The 15,084-nt window shown below is 49.6% G+C and overlaps 3 protein-coding genes across 9 annotated transcripts in view; 1 reads left to right on the top strand and 2 right to left on the bottom strand.

Annotated features, from left to right (window-relative positions):
* The window catches only part of LOC128422442 (zinc finger protein 665-like), a 352,200-nt gene that overhangs the window by 221,890 nt on the left and 115,226 nt on the right, over positions 1 to 15,084 (top strand). For 2 of the 6 annotated variants that reach the window (XR_008332503.1, XR_008332506.1), the window contains exons 2-6: positions 6,881 to 7,311; positions 7,512 to 7,593; positions 7,841 to 7,923; positions 8,672 to 8,798; positions 10,099 to 13,711. Coding sequence is in view for 1 of the 6 variants with exons in the window: in XM_053406474.1 (XP_053262449.1) it covers positions 6,881 to 7,311; positions 7,512 to 7,593; positions 7,841 to 7,923; positions 8,672 to 8,798; positions 10,099 to 12,503 (3,128 nt within the window). In the remaining 5 variants the exon portion in view is untranslated. Of the gene's footprint in view, positions 1 to 6,806; positions 7,312 to 7,508; positions 7,594 to 7,840; positions 7,924 to 8,671; positions 8,799 to 10,098; positions 13,851 to 15,084 lie in introns of those variants that run through there. The other 4 variants (XR_008332504.1, XR_008332505.1, XM_053406474.1 and 1 more) reach the window with 4 other exon arrangements.
* LOC128422457 (zinc finger protein 135-like) overlaps positions 1 to 15,084 on the bottom strand; it is a 135,779-nt gene that overhangs the window by 100,505 nt on the left and 20,190 nt on the right. The window contains exon 1 of one of the 2 annotated variants that reach the window (XM_053406506.1): positions 838 to 977. The exons of the other annotated variant lie outside the window; for it this stretch is intronic. The gene's annotated coding sequence lies outside the window, so the exon portion shown is untranslated. Of the gene's footprint in view, positions 1 to 837; positions 978 to 15,084 lie in introns of those variants that run through there. 2 annotated transcript variants of the gene reach the window in all.
* Positions 1 to 15,084, bottom strand: part of LOC128422455 (zinc finger protein 431-like) — a 70,362-nt gene that overhangs the window by 47,374 nt on the left and 7,904 nt on the right. The window lies entirely within an intron of this gene.

The following is a 15,084-nucleotide window of genomic DNA, read 5'->3' as shown; positions in this document are numbered from 1 at the left end:
CCCATTGGCCACAGGAGGTCCATGTGGACTATTATGTGAGACCCTGGTCTACATCTTTTCCAGGGACTGTGGTCTGGGTCAGTCAGAGAATTAGTGACAAGGCTTGGTGCTTGGGGTCAGCTGAATGGGTGCTCAGGGAAGCTCCTGTTCTTGGAGATGGACCTCCCTCTACATGCCTCGCATTGCATTGAGAGAACAGGAGAAGCAGAAGGAAAGAAGATGGCAAATGGGAATCCCAATGGTTCTTTATAATGATGATGTGTTGCCTGATCTCAAGCCCCTCTTCTGACACAAGACTACCCTAATCTGGCACTGACAAAGCTGGATATTCAAGGCAAAGGGATAACTGTACTTATCCCTTCATCCTTGAATATGTAGTGTTGATTCATTGATGGCCTGATGTGATATTTCCAGAGACGTGAATTTATTCCTTATCTGTCTCAAATATCTGGGTACCTTTGGTGGGGGTCATGTCATGCACCTTATGGGGTAATTTATCCATCATTGGTCCCCACCCTGCACTCAGCTCTCACCTGTGGCTTCCAGAAGATGTCAGCATGCAACAGGGGCCACAATCCCAGGAATCGCTTCAACTGACCGGCAAAACCAGGTGAGGATAGATCATGGGGAGGCAAACTAAGGCCTGGGGGTATAAATGCGATGATGATGATGATGGTCTTGTGGGGTTTTTAAAAGTTATTTTGGAGCTCATACTGCTATATCAGCTCATAAAATGTTATGGGTGGAGAAAATCACAGGGTTGCCATAAACTATAATCCCACCCAGGAAATCTCATTCATAAACATTCTGTAAATTTGGGGAGGTCACAGACCTCACCTGTGCTAATACTGGCAGTCTTTGGCCTGCACAGGCACATCCTGTGTGTAGAGCCTCCAGCCACAGGCACTGTCTATCATGAAAATGGGTCCTTTGACTAGGAAGATTCATGTAGTCGTTGTCGTCGGATGCTGAAGGATTGTATCTCAGCTTGTCAGTCACTCTGACATTGCCTAGAAAGAATAAGAGGAACAGAAATGTTTTGAGGTGCAACTTCTATTTCATGGACTCTGCACTCGTTTCTGAGGACAGGTGTACATTATCCTCATCCTCAGTGAACCAGGCAGTGGAAAAGACAATAAAGATGGAAGCCTGAGAGAGAGGAAAAGGTTTCTGGCTGCTTCCTGGGTGGGATTGTGGAAACAAAGAGTCACTTCCGAGAAGGCCTCTCCCCTCCCCTCTTCCTCTCGGGATTTCCTCTCCTCTCCAGGGGACCAAGGAATGGACTGGGCAGAATCATTGTCTGGACAGGGCAGGGGCTTATGGGGGCTTATGGGGTGGGAAGAGGATGGAGACTGCAGGAAGGAAGGGGTGGGGGGTCTGGACCCCCCACTTTCCAGGGATCCCTCTCTGGTCGCCTTGAGGGGGGGGCATTCCTGGCAGGAGGGAGAAGTCAAGGCGGCACCTCTGGAGATTCATCGTGGGCGTCATGATGGAGACGCCCTACCCAGACTGTCCTTCCTATCTCTCCCTCCCCCCCCCCGCCAATGCTGCCCTTCCCTGTCCCAGGGATGCTCCCCTCCCTCCCCCCACTTCCTTGACCCCCTCCCTCTCTCCTGAGTCTACCCTGCATCCAGAGGCTCCCTTGGCTCTGCTCACCCCACACCCTGCGCCCCCATCTCTCCAGCTGGAGGCGCCCCCCCAAGACAAGCAGGGGAGGGGCGGGGGTCTCTATCCCTCCTGCCGATTAACCCTTTCGTGGCCCAACTCTCTCTGCGCGGAGCCCCCAGCGCTCCGGGGATGCCTGCGCGGGGGACACGGGGCGATGGGGTCCTCATGGGGACTCCCTGGGTGGGGGTCCCATGCCCGCCCCTGTCAAGGCGCCTAAGGGGCCGAGAAAAACCCCCTTCGCAGCACGCGTGCAGGGATCCAGGCCCTGCCGACGGGGCCCACGAAAGGCGCTCTGGGGAGCTGGCAGGGTCTCTGGGTCCTCTTCTCTCTCCACCCCCCCCCCGCAACCTCTTTACCTCTTTGTCCTCGCTCGAGTCTCATTTCTTTCCTGCAACATCCACGTTGGGCGGGGATCCTCCTCTTCCCATCCTCCTCCCCTTTCCGAAAGCGCCCCCCCCCCTAGATCTACGGGGCAGAGCAGCAATCCGGAGTGGAAGCTCCACTTGCGGGAGAAGCAGGCAGGTTGGGAGGGGGGCTCCCCCCTCATTTCCGGAGCGAAGCCGGATTGGAGGAGGAGGAGGAGGAGCAGCAATGTATTGGGGGCGGGATCTGGGATTGTGTGGGCGGGGTGAGAGGAGGATGTGCCGGGAGGGGAGGGAAAGTGTTGAGCGGGTGGGGGGGGGAAGGAGGAGAGGAAATCCCCCGCCCGGTCTTCCTTCTGGGATCAGGAGAGGGGGGAGGGGCTGATCCCGACAATCCAACAGCGAATTCACAAAATGAGTTCTGCATGGAAATCAGATCAGACTCCGAGTTCGTGTTTGGGCAACATGACAAGTCTGTCTGTCAACCGGGATGCCTGAGGATTCCTGCTCCCTGCCTTTTCCTGGCCAGCCTGAGAGATCACTGGAAAGGGCGGATTTCTTGACTCCAGAATCCATCACCGCAGACCCGTTTCATTCAGGCCTAGAGACCTGCTCTTTGGCCCAGTCTGCTTGGATCATGTGGATCATCAATGGGTCATATGGATCATCACTGGATCATCCATGATGTCATACCCATCTCACGGAGGGGGGGGCTCAGGAAGAATCTCCTGCCGCGTGACTGGGGGAGTCTGGAGGCTGACGGGGGTCAGACAGGGCTGCTGTTTTGCTCTCCTTACTATTTCAGCTCAGGTTTTCCTGGCAGAAGTTACATTTCATCAAGAAATGGGTGCATTCATTGAGGAAACGGGGCTACATTGCAAAGAGGCAAATGTGTATACTTTGTAACCACCCAGTGAGTTGTGTTGCAAAGGCCATTTGCAGAAAGGCTCCTATTGTATCACCTGCGGCTACATGCCGGAGTTTTGGTGGTTTGTGAGACTGTGTCTCTGTAAATGCGCTTATCCCCGTGCATTTATAATGGCATGACATTAAATCCCATCAGATCCACAAGCACCAGAACCATAAGCCCACCTAGGAGTCCAAAAGCACAGAACGAAGCAGCCCTATCAAAAGCTGGGTGTCGAACAACAACAACAACTTTTTTTGTACCCCACCCATCAAACTGGATTGCTCCAGCCACTCTGGGCAGCTTCCCAAAGAATAGAAGAAAAGATAACCCAACATGAAATATTAAAAGCTTCCCGATACGGAGCTGCTTTCAGGCGTCAATGGAGGCCGTATAATGGTTTATATCCTTGACATCTGGTGGGAGGGTGTTCCACAGGGCAGTCACCACAACCGAGAAGGCCCTCTGTAACCTCACTTCTCGCAATGAGGGACCTGCCAGAATGAAGCAGGACCACCTGGAGGAATTTTACCCTTATGCTTTCCATATAATTAGTTAGCCATATATAACCATATATAACCATATATCCTTATACGTAATGCTTTTTATATAATCCATGTTTGAATCATGAAGGCTTCTGCAAAGCTTAGGGCAAAATGCTTAGATTTGAAAAATCCAAAATGAACTCTGCCCCAGTTCTCTCCCCTTGTTCTTTTCAATGTCTCGCTAACATAAGGGGGGAAGCAATAAATCTGCTGTGCTGGCATTTTCCTCCTGTCCAGACAGGGTCCTGAGCAGCTAAAAACAGGAAGATGCTAACCGCAAAATGTCCCTGTTTGGCAGATGTTGCGTAGGAGAGCGTAAGGGCCGAATACAGTTCCTTTCTCCTTTTTATTAGGGGAAAGGTCGGACTAATGTTCAGACTGAAGAAAGCAGAAGTTGGGAGGGAACTCTTTACATGATCAGGGGGCAAGGCTTGAATTCGCTCATTGGTTTTATTTTTGCTGCCGTGTGCGATTGTATTTGATTATGTCATGATCTATGATGTATGTACTCAGGTATAAAGCCTCAGGGCGCTAGAGCTAAGACGCCCAGTCCCTGGAAACGATTCCACTGGGTCAATTATTGCTTAGCAATAAATATCACTTTCTTTTTCTCCACTGCTGCGTCTGTCACTTCTTGGACACGATTTGAGTGGGTCACAGGTACCTTAAAATCCTTGCTACAAGAAGGCCCTCGGAGCTGGACCTCAGTGTCCGCGCTGAGCGATGGACGTGGAGACGCTCCTTCCCTTCTACTGGGCTGAGACCATTTGGGGCTTTCAAGGTCAGTGCCGGCACTTTGAATGGTGCTCGGAAGGGACCGGGAGCCAGTGAAGATTTCTTAGGACCCGTCTTCAGGGGCCAGCTGTTAGGGGGCCGTTCAGCTGCTGTCCAAAACTGAATGTATCCCTTGCCGGAAGTAATCCATAAACCTCTCCTGCTCCGCCTTCTCGGGATGCCATTGGTGCGTGATGCTCCGGCTCTCGAGAGAGGGAGAGGCGTGAGTTGGGTGCGCTCGGCTTGCCAAGGGTTAAACGGAAACGAGCTGGATTCCTAGACAGGAAAGTAAGACGGGGGGGGGGGCAGGGTCCTCCAGAGCGAAAGCCCAACCCCTCCCTTTCCTGCAAGACGTCGGGCGTGTGGGGGTCCCGTTGGTTCGGCTCTGCAGAGGCTGCCTGGGGGCACCTGCTGGGATCTGGTGAGTCTCCTCTCTCCCAGGATAGGGCCCATGGGGAGAGCGGGGGTCCCAGCGCTGCATGGCGAGAGGGGGGCAAGTCAGGGCGCGGAGGGTCGCAGGAGGGCGGCAGCTCTGCTCTTGCTTTGCATGGTTGCACTGCTGACCCCTTGGATCCAGGAGTGGGGAAATGCATGCAAATAAAGCCCATTCAGATGTATGGATCAGTCCCCTTGTATAACAGAGGTTGTAGGCGGATGGAAACATTCGGACATGAAATGTACCCTGGTCCCTAAAACCTCACCTATGCAAGGAAGGAAGGAAGGAAGGAAGGAAGGAAGGAAGGAAGGAAGGAAGGGGGCAGAGAAGAGAAAGCGCTTCCTCTTGCAGGGCAGAGTAAAACCTGTGGAACTGCCTCCCACAAGAGCCAGGGAGGCCACCAATCAAGGTGGCCTTAAAAGAGGAGGAGACCAATCCGTGGAGGAGGAGGAGAGGGCGATGGGGGGGGGGTTCCTCTGCTCTATGGGGCAGCCCTATGGCCTGATCCTGCAGTGCTCATTTTCTCCTCCAGTGCTTAGTGTGTGTCCAGATGCAAGTGTGTCCTCTGAGATTGCCTGGGGTTGAGCTAGATGATCCTTGGGGTGCCATCCACTTCTACAGTTCTATGAAAGCACCACTGGAGGTCTCACAAGCCAATGCATTTAGAGCAGGAGAGGTCCTGCTGGAAAGGAAACAACCAGTGCAACTGTTTTAAAACAGGAATCCAATGTGTTAGTTGTGGGGGGACTCAGTGGGGAGGGGTAGACCCATGGATGCCACCTTGATCTCCTTGGACAAGGAGGTGGGAGAGAAATGCCCTTCATAAAGAGAGGCAGCCCAGCCAATCATCTGGCTGCTGCATTTTGGACCAGTTCCCAAGTCGCCTTCAAGGGCAGTTCCACACAGAGAGCGTTGCAACCATCCCATCTGGTGCAGAGCAGGGAGGACCAGGGCCAAGTCTTCTCTGTCCCAAAAGGTCTGTGGGGTGGGGAAGTAGCCTGAGCTGGACATGGGCCTCAAGCGACCATGATGGACCCAGGAGTGCCCTCAGGTATTCATGACTGGGGAGGGGGCATGTTAAGCAATGTAACATCATCATCATTATTGCTTGTTCCCTGCCCATCAGCCGAATTTCCAAGAGCTGATTACTAAATATAAAAAACAGCAATAAGAACAGTTGAAAACACATTACACGCATAGAAAGGCGAGTCCCACTTCATTTGCTTTTGAGTGTTGTTTTCCTCTGACCCCACCCACATGTCATTTGGCCCTCAGGAGTTAGCCAGATAAGGGAATAAATGTGCTCATCTCTCAGAAAGACCAGCAGTTCCCTGCACATTTTGCATGGTCACTTTCCCTCTAGGAGGGCTGGAGACTTACCGTATTTCTCTCTCCATAAGACACACTTTTTCCCTCCTAAAAAGGGGGAATGTGTGTGCGTCTTATGGAGGGAATGCAGGCGGGAGGCAGGCAGAAAACACCCCCAAGAGCCGCACATACGCTCCGCACGGTTCTTGCAGGCTTTTCCCCGAGGAGGGAGGAGGGACTGACGTGGCCAGTCAGTCTCTTCTCCCTCCTCGTAGAAAAGCCCACAGGAGCTGTGCACCCTTTAAAGAGCGTGCGGCTCTTGCTGGCTTTTGTGGGAGGTGGGGGAAGGGACAGAGGGCAGCCCCTCAGTCCCTTCCCCCACCTCCTGGAAAAGCTCCCAAGAGCCACACTCCCTTTCACTAGCCGCGTGGAGAATGTGTGCGGCTCTTGGGGGCTTCTCCCTCCTGGGGAAAAGCCTGCAAGCGCCACACACACGCTCCACGCGGCTCGTGAAAGGGAGCGCTGAGCAGAGCCTGGGATGCATACAGGCTCTGCGCAGAGCTCCCTTTAAAGAATTTTTTTTTCTTGCATCCCCTTCTAAAAACTAGGTGCGCCTTATGGTCAGGTGCATTTTATGGAGGGAAAAATACGTTTTCCTTCTCCTTTCTAAAGAAACCTCAAGTGTCTGGGTTGTGGCGCAGTCCAGAGCTGGCTCTTTCAAGACTCATACATGCTTCCTCAGGGAACATTTTTCTCTTCCAGGCAATATGTCAGTTTTGTAACAGAACGATGTATTTGCTTTGTAGAATTTGCAAGGATCTCTAATTCAGACAGACAGAACTTGGCAGAAGATCAAGGGATTCCTTCATCTCTCTTGCAGGCTTCCTGAGAGCACAGATGGATGAGGAAAACTCAGCTGGCCCTGAAGCAGGAAGATGCCATGCCATCAGAACTGGGAGCAGTGGGGGATTCTGGGAAAAAACTGTGCAGAAGATCCTGGGTGAGGAGGACACTCTCCGCTCAGAGGCGCAGAGCCAGCAGTTCAGGCAGTTCTGCTTCCAGGAGGCCAAAGGACCTCGAGAGGTTTGCAGCCGACTCTACAACCTTTACCATCAATGGCTGAAGCCAGAAAGGCACACGAAAGCTGAGATGCTGGACCTGGTGATCTTGGAGCAGTTCCTGGCCGTCCTTCCACCGGAGATGGAGAGCTGGGTGAGGGAATGCGGAGCAGAGACCAGTTCCCAGGCGGTGGCCCTGGCTGAAGGTTTCCTCCTGAGTCAGGCAGAGGAGAGAAAGCAGGCAGAGCAGCAGGTGAGAGAGACTTTCATCTAGATACTCCAAAGGGGCTCCGAACGTGAGTGACAATATCTGAAAATTCTCTGTTAATATACCATCCTTTTTTGGAAAGTAGCCATTGAATATTATCAGATTGCCCTTCAGTTTTTGCCTCTCTCATTCCTTTTCTAACTCTTCTTCATAGTTTCTGTTTTGAATATTTGTTGCTATTTCAGAGACAGGATCTGTTTGCAGAAATGGGCCCAGATTCCTCTGAGACCAAAAGGACTCTGTTGAACACCAGAGAGAGGCTGCTGGGTAAGGAAGGAGTCCGTTCTCCATTTGGTTCCTTTCTGTGGATATCAAAACAAATCCATGGGTTCTTGTCACCTTTATTTTTTTGGGGGGGAGAGACATTTGGGGCCAGGAGCACCAAGGAGGGAGATGTATTTTTTAACCCAACTAAATTATGAAATGGGTCCAAATGTCCAGATGCACTCAGAAGGTGAGACTTTTTGGAGAGCAGCTGCACTCCTGGCTTCCCACTTACCTCTGTCTCTTGCAGGTGACCAGATGATGCCAGGAAGACCTCCTCTTCCATCTATTCCTGGTGGGGAAGGAGAAGCAACGGCTGTGGAAGCAGCTCAGGTAGAGGGAGGGAGCCCTGTGGGGAAGGGGGCTGAGGGGTGGGGCAGCCAGGGTGCCTCTGGCCCCCAATGAATCTCTCTCCTCCTCTTGGCTTCTGTCCAAGCTTCTCTTAAGGCGTCTTTGTCAAGGGCAGCTTGGACAGAAGCCAAGAGGCTGGGAAAGCCATTCGAGAAGCTTAATGGGCTGAGAATAAGGAACAGCCACCTTGCCTTAACTCACCTTCTGAAGGTCAATAGGATGATTCATAAGTCATTGTTGTTTTATTTCTAGAGTTATCATTGAATGCTAAAATAGACTTCTAAGTAGTTAGTTCACCAGGCCTAAAAAACAGTTCCCAGGATTCACCTATCCTGTTACATCAGTTGCACAATGGGGTTTCCCCACCTTCTCCTCCCTCCATTCCCCCAGTGCACTTCTTGAAGTTGTCTTTAGGGCATCAGAAGGGTCTCCCCCACCCCAAGAACAGGACATGGGGAGCAGAGAGGGGATCCTTCCATCTGGCACAGACAGAAGGATTTTCAGAACACAATGTACAGTTCTACCCATTTACACAAAGATTAATGTCCATCACTAAATCACACAAGATAAGAATTCCACTAAGACATTAAAAGCAGCACCCACAATTAAAACGTGCAGCAGGACGATCCCATTGAAACAAAACACCATTTAATGAGCAGAAAGAAACAGAGCAATGTGTAGCAGACAACCTTAGTGCTGTCTAAAGAGGATCTTTCCCTTTCTCTCTTAGGGTCCAGTGTGCTTTGAAGATGTCGCTGTTCATTTCACAGATGAGGAATGGGCGTTGCTGGATCCTGACCAGAGAGCTCTGCATAAGGAAGTCATGGAGGAGAATTGTGGGATCGTGGCCTCTCTCAGTAAGGCTCCCTTGTGCATCATAATATCTCTTCGGAAATTCCATGCATCTCTCTCTGTGATAAGCCTCCCTGGTTTTGAGGGAGCTCTACAGGGCCACTTGCAGCACCTGGGATTATAATACCCCTTAAACTCACCTTAAATGGAGGTCTATCGACTGTTTTGACCTTGGACATGATCAAGCCAGCATAGACCTTGCTGGGAATGGAATGGGAACATGCTGGGAATTTGAGGTTAGGAAAGCACATCTTTGTTTGACACTGCCTTGTATTGCCCAAAATCTTCCTGACACAGAGCTTGTGGAAGGCATTGAGGGGTTTTGCTGATGGTTGTAATTGTTCATAATTCACTTCACAAAGCAGCTTGCTCAACACGCAATCCTAGTAGACCTTCCTCTTGGTATTGAATGGTTAGCATCCCATTCTCCCATACAGTGGTCCCTTGGGTTCCAGACGCTTCAGGTTACAGATGCTTCAGGTTACAGACTACGCTGACCCAGAAATAGTACCTCGGGTTAAGAACTTTGCTTCAGGATGAGAACAGAAATCATGCAGCAGCGGCACGGCTTCAACGGGAGGCCTCATTAGCTAAAGTGATACCTCAGGTTAAGAACAGTTTCAGGTTAAGAACAGACCCCCAGAACGAATTAAGTTCTTAACCAGAGGTACCACTGTACTCTTTTGGAGAGGTGAGCCGTTGCCGGAACTGCCTCGCCAGTACACTTGTCCAGGTCAGCATCAATGAAGAGGTTGTTGGTTTCTTAGGTAGACACAATCATCCACCACCTCCAGTGTCTGAAACTCGCATGGTGCTAGGCGCATTTTGCAACAGGGAATGTCATAGACACGAGCAGTTTCCGAGCTCTGATCGCACAACCTAAGATTTCGGATTAAAACTGCAGAGTGGAAGGAAAGGAGGACCTTTTTCTGCCTCCCCAGTTCCAGCTACTCTCTGAAGACTGAAGGAGAGACCTTCTTAAAAACTCAGAGGGGTGGGCAGGGGAAGGACTAGACCATGTGAAAAATGAACATATTATTTTAGCTGCTGTTCATTCCTTTTCAGCTTTGTATTTTTGTCATAAGAGAGTGCATATGGACATTCCATTTTTGAGCCCATAACCTAGGTTTAAGGTCCTCTTTATGTTCTAGCTGTCCTATCTCTGTTTCTAACACTGACCACCTCTAGAGTGTGTCACCAATGTTGATGCATGGAATTCTTCCTCTATCACAAGGTTAGTGATCAATATTCAATGCAGTGGCACTCCATTTCTTCCTGCAGCTCTAATCCATTTCTTCATTGCAGGTGGTGATGATTTGGAAATTGAGAGCGAGGACGCCCATGACAGAATGCACACAGTGGAGAAGCCATTGCCATTCTTGGAGTGTGGAGAGAGCTTCAGTCACAGCTCCCATTCGACTACCCACCAAAGAAATGCTATTGGGAAGAAACCCTCTCAGTTCTCTGAATGGGGGAAAGCTTTCTGTTGGAATGAAAGCCTCACTTCACAAGAAATAATTCCCACAGGGGAAGACCCACTGAAATGCTTGGAATGTGGAAAGAGCTTCAGTAAGAGTGCACATCTCATTTCGCATCAAATAATTCATACAGGCAAGAAACCCTATCAGTGCTTGGAATGTAGGAAAAGCTTTAATACAAGCAAAACCTTCCGTAAACACCAGAGAATTCACAGGAGGGAGAAGCCATTTGAATGCCGAGAGTGTGGAAAGAGCTTCAGTCAGAGAACCCATCTCACAGCCCATCAAATAATTCATACAGGTGAGAAACCCTATCAGTGCTCGGAATGTGGGCGGAGCTTCAATCACAGGACGACTCTCACGGTCCATCAAAGGATTCACAGTGGTGAGAAACCCTATCAGTGCTCAGAATGTGGGAAGAGTTTCACTGTGAGCTCCCATCTCACTTCCCACCAAAGAATTCATACCGGGGAGAAACCATATCAGTGTGTGAATTGTGGAAAGGGCTTCACCCAAAAGGCAAGTCTCACTTCCCATCAAAGAATTCACAGTGGTGAAAAACCTTATCAATGCATGGAATGTGGGAAGAGCTTCAGTCGGAAGCAAAGTCTCACTTCCCACCAAAGAATTCACAGTGGTGAGAAACCCTATCAGTGCTCGGAATGTGGAAAGAGTTTCTCCCAGAGAGCCAATCTCAGTTCCCACCAAAGAATTCACACAGGTGAAAAACCCTATCAGTGCTTGGAATGTGGAAAGAACTTCAGTCTCAGGGCCCATCTTGCTACCCATCAAAGCATTCATACCGGGGAGAAACCCTATCGATGCTTGGATTGTGGAAAGAGTTTCCTACAGAGAGCCGATCTCACTTCTCACCAAAGAATTCACACAGGGGAGAAACCCTATCAGTGCTTGGAATGCGGAAAGAGTTTCTGCCAGAGAGCCAATCTCACTTCTCACCAAAGAATTCACACAGGGGAGAAACCCTATAAGTGCTTGGAATGTGGGAAGAGCTTCAGTCTGAAGCAAAGTCTCCCTTCCCATCAAAGCATTCATACCGGGGAGAAACCCTATCGATGCTTGGATTGTGGAAAGAGTTTCTGCCAGAGAGCCGATCTCACTTCCCACCAAAGAATTCACACAGGAGAGAAACCCTATCAGTGCTTGGAATGTGGGAAGAGTTTCCGCCAGAAAGTCAACCTCACGTCCCACCAAAGAATTCACACAGGGGAGAAACCCTATAAGTGCTTGGAATGTGGGAAGAGTTTCCACCAGAAAGTCAACCTCACGTCCCACCAAAGAATTCACACAGGGGAGAAACCCTATAAGTGCTTGGAATGTGGAAAGAGCTTCAGTCATAAGCAAAGTCTCCCTTCCCATCAAAGAATTCACAGTGGTGAGAAACCTTATCAGTGCTTGGAATGTGGAAAGGGCTTTGGTAAGAGGACCAAGCTCATGGCCCATGGACGAACTCACAGTGGTGAGAAACCCTATCAATGCTTGGATTGTGGAAAGAGTTTCAGCCAAAGGGCCAATCTAACTTGCCATGAAAGAATTCACACAGGGGAGAAACCATATCACTGCTTGGAATGTGGGAAGAGCTTCAACCAGAAGCAAAGTCTCACTTCCCACCAAAGAATTCACACAGGGGAGAAACCTTATCAGTGCTTGGAATGTGGAAAGAGCTTTGGTAAGAGGACCAAGCTCATGGCTCACCAAAGAATTCACAGTGGTGAGAAACCCTATCAATGTGTGAAATGTGGAAAGAGTTTCTGCCAGAAAGCCCATCTCACTTCCCACCAAAGAATTCACACAGGGGAGAAACCATATCAGTGCTTGGAATGTGGGAAGAGCTTCAGTAAGAGGACCAACCTCACTTCCCACCAAAGAATTCACAGTGGTGAGAAACCATATCAGTGCTTGGAATGTGGAAAGAGCTTCAGTAAGAGGACCAACCTCATGGCCCATCAAAGAACCCACACTGGGGAGAAACCCTATCAGTGCTTGGAATGTGGGAAGAGCTTCACCCGGAAGGACAACCTCACTTCCCACCAAAGAATTCACAGTGGTGAGAAACCATATCAGTGCTTGGAATGTGGAAAGAGCTTCGGTAAGAGGACCAAGCTCATGGCCCATCAAAGAGTTCATACAGGGGAGAATCATAGAATTTTAGACCTGCAGGAGACTTCTGGGTCGTCTAGTCCACTGCAGGACTCTCAACTAAAGCTTCTATGACATACTGCCTTCAAACTTCTCCTTACAAACCTCCAAGGAAGGAGAGTACACAAGCTACCAAGGGTGTCTCTAATCTGAAGCCATTGATTTGTGTGCCAGCCTCCAGAGCCGGTGAAAACAAGCTTGTTCAAGCTTCCACGTGACAGCCCTTCCTGTTCCTCAGAAGGCTTGGTTTCCCAACGCTTAATTGTCTTGCTCACCCCCCTCTGCACACCTTCCAGCTTGTCAAAATCCTTCTTAAATTGGGGCACCCAGAACTGGACACAGGACTCCAGGTGTGGTCTGAACAAGGCAGAAGAAAGTGGGGCTATTACTTTTCTTGATCTGGACACTTGACTTCTTTGGACGCAGCCTAGAATAACAGCCTATTTCGCTGATGTTGACTCATGTTAGTCTTGTGGTCCACTAAGACCCCAGGTCTTTTCCACATGTACTACTGACAAGCCTGGTATGTCCCATCTTATATTTGTGCACCTGATTCGTCTTGCCTAAGAGCAGAATCTTACCTTTCTTCTTAGCGAAATTTATTGGATGCCTTTCTATACCACCTGTTTCTTCAAGAAGCTCAGTGTGGTCTTAAGTCATTCTCCCCCTCATCGTTTAATCCTGACAACAACCCTGTGAGGTAGGTTGGGCTGTGAAGCCATCACCCAGTGACTGAGTGGAGATTGGAACCCAGGTCTCCCAGTTCCTAGTCCAAAACTCTTAAGCACTGCACCCCACTGACTCTCGAATGAGACTCTTGGAAAGTGCATGCATGCACATTTACTGAAAGTTTCAGTGCAATGTCTTGGTGTTTGTATTTAAAGTTTTATACGCATGTATCAATGACATTAATATAATAATGGTAATTACAGTAGAAGAGTAAATTTTAGGAAATGCTAGATGGTGATAGGGGTAGTTTGGAGTTCGGAATGCTGGGATTGAGCAATTGAACTGAACAATTTCCACATAAATCACAAGATCTAAAATATAAAAACAAAACACCAACAGCAACAACCCCCCCAAAAAACCCCAAATTCAAGAGTCTGTTCAGCAGCCTCAGCTTTTGCAGCTGGAGTCAATCCAGGCTCTGCCCTCCCAGGCTAGGTGGAAAAGGTCTCTAAGGAGAGAGCCCGTCTTCTGGGACTTGCAGCCAAGATGGTTGGCTGCCACCATTGGAGGGTGGAATGGAATGGGACGGTGGTGGCAATTGTGGAGCAGGGTTGGTTAGACCTGTAGTAGAGAAACAGCATTATAATCCCCGTTGTTGCCGCTGTAGCAAAGTTTCAAAAGAAAAAGAAAAGAAAAGAGAATATTTGAAACCACATGTTTATGTCTATTTTTTAAATAAATCAGTTTAATGAATCGATGCACACTTCCTTCTTTGTTATGTTTGGGGTGAAGTGTTGAAGAGTTCTCTGTGGTGGCAACAGGAATAAAGGGGAGTTTGGCGGAAGATCCATCTCCTAGCCGAGCACCTTGAATGAAACGGGAAGGTGGCCCAGGGATGGGTGGTCAGGGCCAGAGCCCCTCTGAGCAAAGGCGGTGGGGGCTCAACATGGGGAGATAAACTAGAGGACACTCAGAGAGTTCAAAGCGCTTCATAAAAACCAACTCTGCTGTCTTTACAACATCCCTATGAGGTGGACCTGTAGCATTTCCACATAAATGTGGGAAGTCGAAGAGAGGAGGAGGAGAGCAGAGAGGGGCGTGAAGCAGAGACTCTGTCCCTCTGCCCTCTTGCAAGTTGCACACACACAATGCGCTCTGATTTGCGCTGCCCATTCACATCTGTTTTAGGTCCCCAGGCATTTACTGAAACAGTCTAGGTGTTGATTTTTAAAGTACTTGTTGTTGTTTAGTCGTTTAGTTGTGTCCGACTCTTCGTGACCCCCTGGACCAGAGCAAGCCAGGCACTCCTGTCTTCCACTGCCTCCCACAGTTTGGTCAAACTCATGCTGGTAGCTTCGAGAACACTGTCCCACCATCTCGTCCTCTGTCGTCCCCTTCTCCTTGTGCCCTCCATCTTTCCCAACATCAGGGTCTTTTCCAGGGAGTCTTCTCTTCTCATGAGGTGGCCAAAGTTTTGGAGCCTCAGCTTCAGGATCTGTCCTTCCAGTGAGCACTCAGGGCTGATTTCCTTCAGAATGGATACGTTTGATCTTCTTGCAGTCCATGGGACTCTCAAGAGTCTCCTCCAGCACCAGAATTCAAAAGCATCCATTCTTTGGCGATCAGCCTTCTTTATGGTCCAGCTCTCACTTCCATACATCACTACTGGGAAAACCATGGCTTTAACTATGCGGACCTTTGCTGGCAAGGTGAGGTCTCTGCTTTTTAAGATGCTGTCTAGGATTGTCAAGTATTTGATAGCGGTTGCTTTTTTAATAGTTGACGGGATTTAAGAGGGGGCTGTGAGCTATGTATGCTGCCCTCATACTGGAGCAGAGGGAAGGAAGTTGCCCTGAAAAAGGGGCAGGCCAGCCTCTCCCAGCGGACAGACAGAAGTCCAAAGTTTGGAGCAATGAATAACCTGGTTCAATACACTCCTTCGGATCCCTGGGAGTCCCTTTCACTGAGACACTTTTCTGGAAGGGGC

This window comes from Podarcis raffonei, chromosome 10 (genome assembly GCF_027172205.1).
Source record: "Podarcis raffonei isolate rPodRaf1 chromosome 10, rPodRaf1.pri, whole genome shotgun sequence".
Lineage (NCBI taxonomy): Eukaryota > Metazoa > Chordata > Lepidosauria > Squamata > Lacertidae > Podarcis > Podarcis raffonei.
Note: the sequence above shows the minus strand (reverse complement) of the source record. Positions and strands in the feature narration are given on the sequence as shown.